Source organism: Salvelinus alpinus, chromosome 10 (assembly GCF_045679555.1).
Source record: "Salvelinus alpinus chromosome 10, SLU_Salpinus.1, whole genome shotgun sequence".
Lineage (NCBI taxonomy): Eukaryota > Metazoa > Chordata > Actinopteri > Salmoniformes > Salmonidae > Salvelinus > Salvelinus alpinus.
In genome coordinates, this window is record NC_092095.1 from 22189713 (window position 1) to 22205803 (window position 16091).

General features: G+C 44.3%; 1 protein-coding gene across 12 annotated transcripts in view; it reads left to right on the plus strand.

Annotated features, from left to right (window-relative positions):
• LOC139531723 (histone-lysine N-methyltransferase 2C-like) overlaps nucleotides 1–16091 on the plus strand; it is a 218524-nt gene that overhangs the window by 22756 nt on the left and 179677 nt on the right. For all 12 annotated transcript variants that reach the window (XM_071328436.1, XM_071328440.1, XM_071328441.1 and 9 more), the window contains exon 3: nucleotides 10511–10599. In XM_071328436.1, the coding sequence (XP_071184537.1) occupies nucleotides 10511–10599 (89 nt within the window). The remainder of the gene's footprint in view (nucleotides 1–10510; nucleotides 10600–16091) is intronic.

Below are 16091 nucleotides of genomic sequence, written 5' to 3' on the forward strand. Positions count from 1 at the left end.
CTCAACCACCAACATGTCATTCATCACATCAGCACTAAAGAAAAACAAAAGGGCTCATCTCAGAGGCAATGCTGAAACAGTTTGAGGACATTTTTGAAGGGATGGGGGCTCTGCCAGGTGAGCTTCGCCTGGTGGTGGATGAGTCTGTTAGACCAGTTCAACAGCTTCCCCGCAGAACCCCCATTCCACTGAAGGAAAAGATTCTGAAGGCTGTTGATTCAATGGAGGAACAGGGTGTCATTACGAAGGTCACCAAACCTACTAAGTGGATAAGCAACATGGTTGTGGAAAAACCTGGCAAAATAAGATTCTGCCTTGATCCAAGTGCCCAGAACAAAGCTTTATGTAGGGCACATTACCAAATGCCTGCTATTGAAGAGATACTGCCTAGCCTGACAAAAGCAAAGATCTTTTCGGTTATGGATGCAAAAAATGGGTACTGTCAGGTACAGTGGGGAGAACAAGTATTTGATACACTGCCGGTTTTGCATGTTTTCCTACTTACAAAGCATGTCTGTAATTTTTATCATAGGTACACTTCAACTGTGAGAGACGGAATCTAAAACAAAAATCCAGAAAATCACATTGTATGATTTTTAAGTAATTCATTTGCATTTTATTGCATGACATAAGTATTTGATACATCAGAAAAGCAGAACTTAATATTTGGTACAGAAACCTTTGTTTGCAATTACAGAGATCATACGTTTCCTGTAGTTCTTGACCAGGTTTGCACACACTGCAGCAGGGATTTGTGCTATTGGCATGGCTTCCTCAACATGATTATGCATTGGAGCAAATCAAGAAGTTGGTAAGCAACCAATGCTTAGGTACTATGACCTCCCTGAAGAAGTGACTCTACAATGTGATGCAAGTGACAAAGGCCTAGGGGCAGCGCTCTTGCAGAAGGGGCAGCCATTGCATTTGCTTCAAGGACGTTGACACCCACAGAGCAAGGATATACCCAAATTGAAAAGGAGTGCCTAGCCATAGTGTTCGCCTGTGACCGTTTTGATCAATACCTTCATGGTAGGGACTTTATCACGGTGCACACTGACCACAAGACGCTTGAGGTTATCTTAAAAAATTATCTGACTGCCTTGAAGTGACTTCAAAGGATGATGCTTCAACGTTATCAACTACAGGTACTATACAAGAAAGGAATAGAACTTCACATTGCAGATTTCTTGTCTAGAGCAGTACTACCAACAACTAGTCACCTGCAATATCGGACAAATGAGACAGTGTATGCTCTACAGGCTGAGGTTGTTGATGTTTTGATCAGTAGCATGGTTCACATCTCCCCGCAGACACGGGATGCTATTACGGCTCATTCAGCAGAGGACAAGACTTCTTGAATGCTTCAGTCTTTTATCCTAAGAGGCTGGCCGGACACAGGAAAGAGTACGCCCATCCCGGTGAGGGACTACTGGACATACAGAGACACACTCACAATGCAGGAAGAGGTTGTCTACAAAGGCGACAGGGTGGTAGTGCCAGAAACTCTACGCCCAATGATTCTCTCTCGTATCCATGCAGGGCACTCGGGTCGAAGCCAGTCTCAAGAAAAGCCAGAGGCTCAGTATTCTGGCCCAACATGACCCAAGAAATTAAACATTTTGTGGCTGTGTGCCACATATATATAAGCTAATTCTATATGAAAAGGAAGATATTAATATAATGGGAATAATGCCAAGCCAGAGATGGTGCCTGTGGGGCACTTATCTAGGATATATAAACAGGTGCATTATGAATGTCTGATTAGGATGTTGTGACCCGTAACATGTTATACCTGAGTAAAAGATTATGCTTGAACTTTACTAAACTCTCTGACGTTAGTTATTCACATACACACAAAAACACTTAGTATTGGATAGAAAATATGACTGAAAGCCCACAATCCTAAGGTTATTTTTGCCCCGTCACTTGGTTTGGTATAAAGCTGAGGGATGACGCTGGAGAAATGTAACCACGCTCAAATTCATGAGCTATGGATGCAACTGACAGTCAGTAATGATTCGGTACGACAGCTGTACTAAGCTAATCAGGTATTTCTAAGGTATTTATTTTCATATATATTATTTGAAATTGCCATTGGACAACTGGAAATATCCCATATTGTGCCTTTTTTAAATGGCTCGATGCTACTTAGTGCTATTGAGAACTTGGGACAGCTTGGTTGGCCTAGTCAAAATGTCACCTGGCTGATTATGGACCGTAAATGCATGGCTGGTGTTCAAATGATGTCATCGCTGACTTCCTGGAAATGTGTGTGTGGATGACACTGCTCCTTGCCTGTTTTCCCCATTAGCATTCTTCTATACATACAGTGTAATTTATATGCGCTGCTGTATGGTGTTACAGCTGTTATGTGATCTGTCTGCCACTTCCTAGAGGCTCTGTTCCAGGTAGTCCTTGTTTTTCTTCAAGGTGTGTATGTGTGGGCGGGTGGGCATGGATCGTGGGCGCGAAACAAATACACACTCACACCGAGGCGATCTTAATATGTCCCAGATGGGGAATAAACAACGTATCCTTGAATAACAATGATTTATAGGGCTCAATCTATATCGGAATTATTGCCTTGACCTTTTGCAACTCATACCTTTCTTTTTATGTCAGAAATGACCAAGCTTGGTTTCTAACTAGAAGAACCCTTTTTCAGAGGAAATTGCTACATTTTTCTGCAAAGGTTTCGCTTCCCTATTCCTCCTCATAGCTCCTATCTTTTTCTGAAGGAAATCTTGTCCCTAGACCCACTGTGCTTGTCCCTAGACCCACTGTGCTTGTCCCTAGACCCACTGTGCTTGTCCCTAGACCCACTGCTTATGTCACTGAAGTGTCTCTCTGTGTGCCAGGCTTTTTAAATATATTTTTTTACAAAGACTGCAAGAGCTTAGAGTACCTTCTTGAGACTGCTTGCATAACCTAATGGCTGCTGCGTGTGTTAATTTATCCCGTTGCGGCAATGCCCAAGGGGTCTGGGCAGTGAATCACCAAAACTCTTACCTGACTGTCTAAATGGCTGGCATGGTTTTTTCGGAACAGCTGTCAATCAAGAGGGTGCTTTACAAATAGCTTTGACAGAGACGCTTATTCGCAATATGGACACAATGGCTCCATATAATTTTGACTTTTTATAATTTCAGAGCATTGGTATTTCTTAAATGTTATTGGTGGCATAGAATCGTGTCAGCAGTGAAATAGGGGTGGAAGGCACTTTGTTGATGGCTATCAAAGAATGTGATTTAGGAAAGCCCCAAATACACCAGACTAGGAACCCTGGTTGTTCCTGGGTCTACTGTTACTGTATTGTATAAGGGGCTTAATACATTCAATATCTTGGCCTTACGGATGTATCAATACAATAGCCACATTACATTTTGCCCCTTTAGTGGTCAGACCTAGTCGCCATTGATGTTACCCTAAAATAACCTCCATGCCTCTGTGTCGCAGTAGTGCACAATAGTGTTTTTTGTGGTTGCCAGATCTCAACCCCAAAGCTCAACCTAGTTTTTGTGCTGGAGTTTAAACAAGAATTCTAGGAGTACTTATTTGCAACACGGCTCTTGCAGGTAATGAATAGGTTGAAGGTAAATTGAATTTACCCTTGTTTGCTTTTGGTTGGGAGGAAGGAATGTCCTGTGAGTCCGCATATCAAAGGTTTCTAGCATTGCGTTTGTTTTGAATCTGGTTTAAACAATTGCTTGTAAAAGCTTGGAAGTGTAAAAACTGAGAGGAAATGGTTAAATGGCATGCTGGGAAACAGCTATGGAGAAGGAAGTATGCCCCATCCCAGCCAGTTAATCCATGCCGGGATTTTGCCACTGCCTTACAAGCTGGAACTACTTGCAACAGCTTTTTTTCCGGCTCTCTTTCTCGCTCTCTCTGCCCAACACTACCTGCTCCGTTTCTCACTGTAGTAGAATTGTGACCTTAAGTTTCTGGATGTGTGTAAAAAAAATAAAATACAAATGACCTTCAAATTCATATTTTTGTGACTGACTGCTTCTATTCGATACCACATGCTTTTGAGTGGTGCAAATGTAAAACGTGCATGGAATTGGAATTAACAAGAGTAGCACTTTGATCGGTCCTGTATTGGTGTTTCTGTGGGGGGGGGGGGGGGCGCTCTTTATATGAACCAGTACATTTTCATTCTTAGTATAATCTAAGACTAACGGTAGCCTAAACTTAGAAATATGGGGGGTGGGCTCTGTTTATATGAACCAGTAAAAATGAATTTGAATGATTAGCTATCCACATCGACGTGACCACAGTGGAGAAGGTGGAAAGTACCTCGGTGTACAGGTCACTGACAATCTGAAATGGTCCACCAACACATGCAGTGTGGTGAAGAAGGCGCAACAGCGCCTCTTCAACCTCAGGTGACTGAAGAAATTCAGCTTGGCCCCTAAGACCCTCAAAGTTTTACAAATGCACAATTGAGAGCACCCAGTCGGGCTGTATCACCACCTGGTACGGCAACTGGAGCACTGCAACCGCAGGGCACTCCAGAGGGTGGTGCAGTCAGCCCAACGCATCACTGGGGGCACACTGCCTGCCCTCCAGGACACCTACAGCACCTGATGTCAAAAGAAGGCCAAAAGGATCAATCAAGGACATCAACCACTCGAGCCACGGCCTGTTCACCCCGCTATCATCCAGAAGGCGAGGACAGTACAGGTGCATCAAAACTGGGGTCGAGAGACTGATGGCCTTAAGATAGAAGCTGTTTTTCAGACTGTTAAATAGCCATCACTAGCCGTGTACCACCCTGCACCTTAGAGGCTACTGCCCAATATACATAGACATGGAATCACAGGTCACCTTAACAATTGAACTCTAGGCACTTTAAAAATGTTTTCATACAGCTTTACTCATTCCATATGTATATACTGTATTCTATTCTACTTTTAGATTTGTGTATTGTGAATTGTTATATGCTACTGCACTGTTGGAGCTAGGAACACAAGCATTTCACTACACCCACATAACATCTGCTAAATATGTGTATGTGACCAATAAAATGTGATTTATTGGAGTTAAGGTGGCTGATGATGACGATAAGCATACTCCTGTAAGACTGTAACATGACAGTTTTCCAAGAGTTCCTCCTGGGCCATATGACCAATGGATGCTACACCGGTTCCCTTGGGCTGAGCCATGTCTTTAGGACCGTCCTCATCCCTTCTTCTCTCTGACTAGCGGTTGGTTAGAAAAATTGTTTTGTTCAAAAGGTTTGCACAAAATGGAAAATATTCTTTGGTGCTCTTGGCATTGAAAAGAGAAATGCCAAGAGCCTTATTTAGGATTGTCACTGCTGTTTTTCTTTGCGAGTGGCACCTTTAATCTCCGACCGGACTGCAGCATGTGGAAGGATCTGCCTTATCTACCTTCGGGTTACACATTAGCCCACATTTCATCATTTGTTTACCTCTGTGATGCACGGGAGTTAGGACAGGTACACGTAAAATCCATTTAGGTGCCCCCGCTTGGCAAAACCCATGGATTCTGGGAAGTCACATAGCCATGATGCATGTATTATGCAGTGCCTGCATACCAGTAAGCATCACTGTACTTCTGTTTTTCTTCTTGTTTGTTTAGAGGTTTCTCGTGGGGTTGGGCACTGTTTGACTTCATGCATGGATTAACCAACGAATCCCTACGAGGACTTTTGAGGCTTTTCATTTATTTTTTATCAGTCTTATTGTCAGGCACTTGACACTAGAACATTAATTGTCTGGAGGTTGCATATATTGAGGGTCCTTGCATTCATTTTGCATACATGGGCCACTTGACATTGTTGGTGTTCGACCACTGTTCCACCGTTAACTTAAACTGTCCAATTGGAAATCCCTCAAGTGTGATCCATTCTATGGGCAGCCGCAGCTCCACCACCTCCTGAACTGCCATGCATGTCCAACATATTGCTAAACTAGGTACCCTAGAAAACCTTCCCTTCCTCATATCGTTTCCTTAATGACTAAAATGTCTGGTCTGGCTTCCACCTATCAAGTCCCTTTACTTCATCTGTTTAGGACACAGATTTGGAGACAACCAGTGCCTAAAATGAACACCCGCCACCCGTCAGAGTTTTCCATCGGAGGGTAAAATGTCTATTTCACGAGCCACAGTGCGAGCATTTCACTCGTATTTGTGCTGCAGTAGCTTTTTTCTAAGTATTTCTGCCGTTTTGTTTCATAGCTACAAATCTTATATAGCCTATCCCACCTCGCGCAGCAACACTGACTGGCTGGGGGCTGTGCGCACGTGCTGAGTGAAATATTCATTTTTAGAAGCGCTGCGCACAGGTATAAAAGTTGGTCTAATTTACTTGAAACTAAAGTACACTGAAGTGAGACTTCGTCCTAGTGTTTCTTGGCTATTTGCATTGTTTTGTTCACAAGCAAGGTTGTTTTTCCAATGTTTGAGTTTCAACTGCTAGGGAAGAGAAGACAACACGGCTACTAGTCAGATTAGCCAGACTCAATCTCACAGGTACAAACATGAGTCTTTTTGCCACGGTAATCTCCCACTCTTAAAGGGGCAGGTGAAATTTGTCTCATCTGTGATATTTTGTTTAAATGACTCAGGTCTAGTAATACATTTATTCTTTTAGAAACATTACAAAGCATTCTCAACTAACTTAACTAAATCTACCTGCCAGGGTGGTTGATGGACCAAAAAGTTAGTTTCAAGCCTTGGAGACAACCGAGAATGTTGTGCAGTGGCCATCAGTCATTTTGGAGAAGTTGTAGAATTGTTGTTTGAGGTTGGCATGAATTTCTAATAAGTAAAACTAGTATCTTGCAGTGCAGCCTGGATGAAAAATGCTGAACAGTGGATTAGGCTACTAGTTACGTGTGGAAATGAGAGGAATTGGTCTGGCCAGACCAGTTGACCTGGATTAAACCTGTTCCAGGCCCTGGACACAATGTGCTTGCATTTTCGATGATGTAGGTCATTGATCAGAGCACTGGGATTCGGTTGCCGATGGCAGCGTCAATAGCGGTGTCCGTCTCCATCCCAGAAACCCAACCCTGGTTACCCGATGCCTCAGCCCCTGACCTCGCCACCGCATTGTGCAAGGTAGAATAGGCCTCAAAGCCTCACAATTGTTTGCAGTGGAAACCCAATATTTCCCACCACAAACTTTGTGTTTGGGTGGTTTGCTTTTGAGGCCACTAGTCCATGCTTTTGCCGTCCAATCAGTTTTGCCTTTGAAACAGCTTATTGCATTGCTGGAATATTGTTTTTGTTCCCAACTGAGCACAAACCCAGGAAGTGTCTTCCTTTGACGTGTATCTCCCGCTTTCTGATTCTGCTCTTGCTTTTTATGGTGGTTAGGCTGCTTCAGAAGAACCTATGTTATTTGGACCAGCTCAGGCACTTAGTCATAGTGTTCGGAACCAATCTACATCTAGGCTAGTCCATCCTAAAGCAGAGGTGTCAAAATCATTTCACGGAGGGCCGAGTGTCTGCAGATTTTTGGTGTTTCCTTTCAATTAAGACCTAGACAACAAGGTGAGGGTTTTTAATACCCCTTTCTCCCCAATTTCGTGGTATCCAATTGGTAGTTAGTCTTCTCATCGCTGCCACTCCCGTACGGACTCGGGTAAGGCAAAGGTCGAAAGCCATGCATCCTCTGAAACACAACCCAACCAAGCCGCAGTGCTTCTTGACACAATGCCAACTTAACCCGGAATCCAGCCGCATCAATGTGTCGGTGGAAACACCGTACACCTGGCGACCTTGTCAGCATGCACTGCGCCAGCCCGCCACAGAAGTCGTTAGTGCGCGATGGGACGAGGACATCCCAAACCCTCCCCTAACCCGGAAGACGCTGGGCCGGTTGCAGCCGGCTGCGACAGAGCCTGGACTCAAACCAAGAATCTCTAGTGGCACAGCTAGCATTGTGATGAAGTGCCTTGGACCACTGCGCCACTCGGGAGACCCTGGTGAGGAGTTCTTTACTTATTATTTATCTTAATTCAACAATCGAGTACAAATGTGGAGTGAACCTGCAGAGTTAGACGCGTGATCTAAAGGAGAAGGCCATTTTGGTCCGGGTTGCAGGCTTTGAGTTAAGAGAGCCACATTGGTAAGTACTCTGAATAGCACCTCTTTGTTCTTGTCTAGCACATAGAAAGAGAGGGAGCGAGCGAGAGCCAGAAAGTGCAAGAGCTTTTTAGAAGCTACATTTGCACAGACCCACTATGCATGAGCTGTTCTAGATAGTCCAGCCAAGTTTTCAGAGCTAGACAGAGGTGTGTTTTTCTCCCCCCAGCTTTCTCTCTTGCCCTAGTTGTCTGCCCAGTCCTATCCCTCTTTCTCCACTCCAGGGGCTTGTTTTGGATGCCCTGGTTTGGTGCCCTGGTTTCCATTGCATGTTCGGTCTGCTACCACCACAGGGTTCATGACACTGCTTTTGCTTGGTAAAGGGAACTGATATGAGCACCAATACTCTCTCTCCCAGTTCATGTGGGAATCATGTAGAAAATTCTTTCAAAAGTGTCACATTTTTTTCAATGTTATTTAGAGTTTTTCTGTAGAATGAGCCCGTCACAACATCACCAGCAGCTGAGCAGTAAGCCGCAGGTTGAGCGGTGCGTCCCATTTGGCTGCTATGGCTGCAACATCAGTGTTGGTTAGGCCTATTACAGACCGGGGAGGGAAGGGAAGTGGTGAGCTGTGAACTCCACTGCTCAGTGCTCCAGAGATGGGGCAGAGAGAAGTGAACAGAAACAAACCTAACAAATGTTACTGAAACAAACATGGTTTGAGCTTTCGCTCAAGTTACATTTTGAGATTAATTTTTTGGCCACAGGTGTCTGGTTTAAAGGGCTTAAAAAAATAAAAAAAATAAAAAATTATATATATATTAATTACAGTACCAGTCAAAAGTTAGGGCACCTACTCATTGAAGGTTTTTGCTTTATTTTTTACTATTTTCTACATTGTAGAATAGAAGTGAGGACATTGAAACTATGACATAACATATGGAATCATGTAGTAACCAAGGAAGTGTTTGAAGAATCTAAAATATGTTTTGATTTGTTAAAGTAGCCATCCTTTGCCCTAATGGCAGCTTTGCACACTCTTGGCATTCTCTCAGTCAACTTCATGAGGAATGCTTTTCCAACAATCTTGAAGGAGTTCCCACATACGTTGAGCACTTGTTTTCCTTCACTCTGTGATCCAACTCATCCCAAACCATCTTAATTGGGTTGATGTCGGGTGATTGTGGAGGCCAGGTCATCTGATGCAGCACTCCATCACTGTCCTTGATCAAATAGCCCTTACACAGCCTGGAGGTGTGTTGGGTCATTGTCCTGTTGGAAATCAAATGATAGTCCCACTAAGTGCAAACCAGATGGGATGGGGTATCGCTGCAGAATGCTTTGGTAGCCATGATGGTTAAGTGTGCCTTGAGTTCTAAGTAAATCACTGACAGTGACCAGCAAAGAACCATCACACCACCACGTCCATGCTTCACGGTGGAAACCACACATGCAGAGGTCATCCATTCACCTACTCTGCATCTCACAATCACACGAAGGTGGGAACAAAAAAAACTCAAATTTGGACTCCTCAGACCAAAGGACAGATTTCCACCAGTCTAATGTCCATTGCGTTTCTTGGCCCAAGCAAGTCTCTTCCTCTCTTCCTGATTGATGTCCTTTTAGTAGTGGTTTCTTTTCAGCAATTTGACTATGAAGGCCTGATTCAGTGTCCTCTGAACAGTTGATGTGTCTGTTACTTGAACTCTGTAGCATTTATTTGGGCTACAATTTCTGAGCTGCAGTTAACTCTAATGATCTTATCCTCTGCAGCAGAGCTAACTCTGTATCTTCCTTTCCTTTGGCGGACCCCATGAGAGCCAGTTTCATCATAGCGGTAGAGGGTTTTTGCGACTGCACTTGAAGAAACTTTCAAAGTTCTTGGTCTTTTACCAAATAGTGCTATCTTCTGTATACCACCCCATACCTTGTTACAACACAACTGATTGGCTCAAACACATTAAGAAGGAAAGAAATTCCACACATTCACTTCTAACAAGGCACACCTGTTAATTGAAATGCATTCCAGGTGACTACCTCATGAAGCTGGTTGAGAGAATGCCAAGAGTGTGCAATGTTGTCATCAAGGCAAAGGGTGGTTACTTTGAAGAATCTCAAATATAAAATACATTTTGATTTGTTTAAATTTGAGATTCTTCAACGTAGCCACCCTTATGGGCTTTTCCTCTCTGCCACACTGACTTTACGGGCTTTTCCTCTCTGCCACAATGACTTTATGGGCTGTTCCTCTTGCAATAAAGCTCAGCTATGAGGTTGAGCTCGATGGCTGTTTACATGTTGTTGATGCCTGTATTACTGTTCATACTACTTCAAAAGGCAGCTCCTTATTTGGTGAGGCAGACCTAAGTAACAATGTTGCTCCTCCTTGAGCACAGCCTGAAAGGCAGATCAGATCAGTGACTGTTTCCTCTCCGTGTGTGTCCCAGGGGCCGTAGCAGAGGCCGAGCCCAGGTTGAGGATGAGGACAGCATGGACGGGACGGAGACCGCCGAAGCAGAGAACATGCAGGATATGGGTGAGTTGACTGTCTCTGTCATCATTGAAAGGTTTGTGTGTGTGTACATGCCTGTATCAGTGTGTGCCTCTTTGTGTGTGCTTTCATGCGTGTTCCTCTTTTAATATTTGCGTGCTGTTGTCTTCATACATGTGTGCTTGTTTAGGCTGCCGTCACTGATAGGGTGGGGTGTTGGTATTCGGGGGAGATTTGATCCAGTTACCAAATGCCTCTCATCATTAAGACTTAGTTCTTTGGAGCTGTTGCACGACCACTACCTCCGCGATGCAGACCCGCTGCCCCGCGATGCAGACCCGCTGCCCCCGCGATGCAGACCCGCTGCCCCCGCGATGCAGACCCGCTGCCCACGCGATGCAGACCCGCTGCCCCCGCGATGCAGACCCGCTGCCCCCGCGAAGCAGACCCGCTGCCCCCGCGACGCAGACCCGCTGCCCACGCGACGCAGACCCGCTGCCCCCGCGACGCAGACCCGCTGCCCCCGCGACGCAGACCCGCTGCCCCCGCGACGCAGACCCGCTGCCCCCGCGATGCAGACCCGCTGCCCCCGCGATGCAGACCCGCTGCCCCCGCGATGCAGACCCGCTGCCCCCGCGATGCAGACCCGCTGCCCACGCGATGCAGACCCGCTGCCCACGCGATGCAGACCCGCTGCCCACGCGATGCAGACCCGCTGCCTCCTCAATGCCTGTAGACCAGGTATTCCCAAACTGGGGGACGCGCAATGTCGTCGGGGTAGACCAAATAAAAATGTGATTCAATAATACTAATCTTCACATTTTCAAAGTACATTTATATTTTCCAACGGGGCTATACATTTGGGTGAGTTTTTTGCTCTCGCCTGAGTAGCCTCGTTTCACTGCCAAAAATAAAATTAAGCCATCTAGTGTTCTTCAAAATAACACAATGTCAAATACAGGTAGTCTAGTCAAATAATTAACATCCAATCACATTAACCGTTACTCTCTCGTGGAAACCTTCACTCTTGCGCAGACATTTAGAAACAAAACATGACCATTTGAAAAATAAGCCACAGGAGTTTTTTGAGTAGTAAGACATGTATAAAAGCAACAGAAACCATTAATAAGAAGGGGCTAGAATATTCTTATATGGTGAGCTACCGAGTGGCTAGGGCAGGCAAGCCCCATACTATTGTGGAGGACTTAATTCATCCTGCTGCCACGGATATGGCTGGGACAATGCTATACAGACAAAAAAGCTAAAATACAGTTCAAAAAAACCATACAGACAATTCCTTCATCAAACAACACTGTTTCACGACGCATCAGTGACATGGCAGGAGATATTTCTAAACAATTACTACTTCGCATACAAGCCAGTGAATTATATGTGTTACAGCTGGATGAGTCAACAGACATGGGGGGCCTGGCACAGCTCCTGGTATATGTCTGTTACGTTTATGGGGGGTCAATTAAGGAAGACATTCTCTTCTGCAAACCACTGTAAACCAGGACAACAGGAGAGGATATTTTAAAAGTACTGGACAGCTTTGTGACATCAAATGGACTTTGGTGGTCAAGATGTGTTGGTATCTGTACTGATGGTGCAATAGCCATGATGGAGACATTGTGGATTGGTAACGCGCGAGCAAGTAGTGGCTCTCGATGCCATTTGGGTACACTGCAGCATCCACCGAGAGGCTCTTGCTGCCAAGGGAAAGCCTGACAGCTTGAAAGACGTTTTGGACACTACAGTGAAAATGGTTAACTATGTTAAAGCAAGGCCCCTGAACTCGCGTGTATTTTCTGCATTATGCAATGATATGGGCAGCGACCATGTAACGCTTTTACAATAGACAGAAGTGCGCTGGTTTTGAAGGGGCAAAGTATTGACATGTTTTTTTAAATATTGAGAGACAAGCTTAAAGTTTTCTTTACTGACCATCATTTTCGCTTGTCTGACCGCTTGCATGATGACGAGTTTCTCACACGACTGGCCTATCTGGGTGATTTTTCTCGCCTGAATGTTCTGAATCTAGGATTACAGGGACTCTCCAACTATATTCCATGTGCGTGACAAAATTGAGGCTTTGATTTAAGAATTTTGAGATCTTCTCTGTTTGCATTAACAAGGACAACACACAGGTCTTTCCATCATTGTATGATTTTTTTGTGTGCAAATGAACTCAAGCTTACGGACAATGTCAAATGTGATATAGCGAAGCACCCGAGTTAGCTGGGTGTGCAATTACGCAGGTACGGACGACACAAACAACTGGATTCGTTATCCCTTTCATGCCCTGCCTCCAGTCTACTTGCTGATATCTGAACAAGAGAGCCTCAAAATTGCAACAAGCAGTTCTGTGAAAATTTTATTTAATCAGAAGCCACCGCCAGATTTCTGGATAGGGCTGCGCTCAGAGTTTCTTGCCTTGGCAAATCGCGCTATTAAGACACTGATGCCCTTTGCAACCACGTACCTATGTGAGAATGGGTTCTCGGCCCTCACTAGCATGAAAAAGAAAGGTAGACTGTGTGTGGGAAAATATTTAAGACTGAGACTCTCCAATACAACCCAACATTGCAGAGTTATGTGCATCCTTTCAAGCACACCCTTCTCATTAACCTGTGGTGAATTATTCACAATTTTTGATGAACAAATAAGGTTTTATATGTAAGATGGCTAAATAAAGAGCACAATTATTGATCATTATTTGTGCCTTGGTCCTACAAGAGCTCTTTGTCACTTCCCACGAGCCGGGTTGTGACAATTCACACTCGTTCTTATGTTTATTAAATGTATCGTATAGAGTGTGTGTGTGGCAGGCTTACAATGATGGCAAAAAACTATATTTGAGAGTGCGCTGACCCTTGTGCTAGAGGAGGTACACAGCTGGAGGTTGAATGTTTGAAGGGGTACGGGACTATAAAAAGTTTGGGAACCACTGCTGTAGACAATAGCCTTCAAGTTGTCTGTAGAGAGGCAATCTACCTTCCCCCATGTCTTTTTGAGGTATCCGTTGCTAAATGGTAGATGACTAAAGGCCGGTTCATACTTGTATTTCCACAGAGCCAAAATGTATGCCTAATCGCTGGCTCGTTATGGCATGTTTACAAAGCCATCTGCAGCTGCTGCTTGCAGGGGTCTCGCCGGCCCACCGTGCACTTCCCCAAACATTTCTAACCCGATAGCTCTGTGGATGCAACTTCGTCAAGGCAGAACATCCTTGGAAAACAAGGCGCCATTTCGGAGAATGCATTATGTAAATCAACTGCCAGAGGGCTGGATAATATTTGCGATAGAACGTGGTCAACTCCCCTGTTGGTGGTGGTGTTGGTTCGCGTTTCGCTGCTGGCATTTTGTTGACCTGTAAATGACTTCACAAGCTTGGCAAATGCCACACAAAGGAGAGAAATAAAGTCCAAATCATTTTAACTGCTTTTGTGCTGCTGTCACAGGGTGCCTCGAGTGTAAAGTGGTTTCCTTTCTCCTCCATGATCACTAGGTTTAAAGCCTATCCAAACCTTTCACCTGTTTGTGGTAATGACAGATGGGGGAGGAAGAAATTAATTGTATTGAGACCCATGCCTAGTTATGGTGATTTGCCTAGTTTTCTCCAATGCACGATGAGATCAAGGCTTCACACCAGCAAACGTCAATAGCATCACTTGATCTGTTCCACTTCTAAAATGTGCTGCCAACCCTTACCAGTGCACGAACACACACAGCCCCCCTTCCCCCACGCCACCCCTTACAAAAGCCTCTTGCCGGACCGGAGATTAATTTCCTAGCTATTAATTACACTCCAGGGCTTTTGCAGTGGGATTTTCCTAGGTGGAATGCTTTAAGAAAATGACCCCCCCCTTATAGACTTAGGCCGAGTCAGTGTCAAAAGGGAAAATCAGGTCCCTGTTCTACTTGTACCCCACCTAGTTGTCTCCCTTAGGCCAATATTCTAATGCATATTCTGGGCCATCTTGTTTGTATTCCCTCTTAGTTATGAAGAATGCTACCAAAGACCAGGGTTTGCTTTTGCTCCAAGAATGGAGTTTTGTGTCTTAACAATACAGAAAATAAAGATGCAGTGTGTACGCTTCAGTGCTTTTGCGAGCTACAACAAGGATATATTTTATCCTCCCATTTCCAGAGTGAAGGAATGTCATCGCTGGGAAAGAGGGGGGAAAAAAGCAAAGTTCCTTATCACTCTTTAATGAGTGGTTGAGAATCACGTCCGGGTCAACGGTTCAAAATAACGCATTTTCGGCTTTTCAAGTGGCGCAGCGGAGTGAATGATTTATGAAAGTATTGTGAATGCCTGATTGAGGATTTTGGATGCCCTACTGTTTCAGGACTTAATTTAACCCTATAAAAAATATATACAACTAAGAAGGAAATGGATCAGAATCTGGGTGTTGTATTTCATTAACTCTCTCTGGGAAGTCTGCTCCACGCTGAGACTAGGGCCTTATCAAGGCTCTTATTGATATTGCTAAGGTGTTTTATCCAAGAGGGAATCTAACCATTTTGAGTTTCTCATAATTACAATGATATATTAGACTACTCATTCTGGACAGAGGTGTGTCCTTCCAGAACAATTGCAGATCTTCATTTTGTGAATTCACATATTTCATATGTATTTCTCCTGATGTTATAATTTTAAATGAAATGTAAAATCCAGAATGACGGTAACTAGCCTAACCACAAGATCAAAGGTGTTCAATAACTGTATGGATTTTATAATTATTTTTCTACCAATCAGCAAATGCTAAAAATGAGACTGCATTCTGCAGTCTGTGCTCCCGTGTGGTTTATTAGTGACCATGTTTTGACCACTTCGTCAACCTTATCCCTAATAACCCACATGGGAGCATAGATGGCAGTGTGTGGAGCATAGATGGCAGTGTGTGGAGCATAGATGGCAGTGTGTGGAGCATAGATGGCAGTGTGTGGAGCATAGATGGCAGTGTGTGGAGCATAGATGGCAGTGTGTGGAGCATAGATGGCAGTGTGTGGAGCATAGATGGCAGTGTGTGGAGCATAGATGGCAGTGTGAATTAACAGTGGAAGTTACTAGCCGAGGTATCGAATGTAACACAACTGATTACCAGAAAGCAAACAAATGTTGCCCATACACGCCAACAGTGATAGGCATTGTTGATAAATGTAATTGGTCTGTCCCATTTGATGTAAAGTTTCTAAACTCTAAATTATTTGCCTGCTATTATTTCCCCTGAACTCCTGTGTAAGCAACTCTATCGGAAAAGAGTGCCACATTTTTGTCGCTTTAAAGGTCAAGGTAAAGGTCACGTCATCTCTTTTTGCCCGGACGCGTTGTGACATTTTCGGCAATGCTTTTGTGATTTTCAGATGAATTGACTGGAGTTCACAGCCCTTCTCCTACTGAAAGGGTTGCTAGAGCTCAAAGCATTCACTAAGCCCACACAATCTCAGTGTTGCTTTTAGTAACACTAGAATAGAGAAAGTTTGCAGGGTAATGTTCATTTAAGGCATGCAATGGAAAATGTTTTAATGTT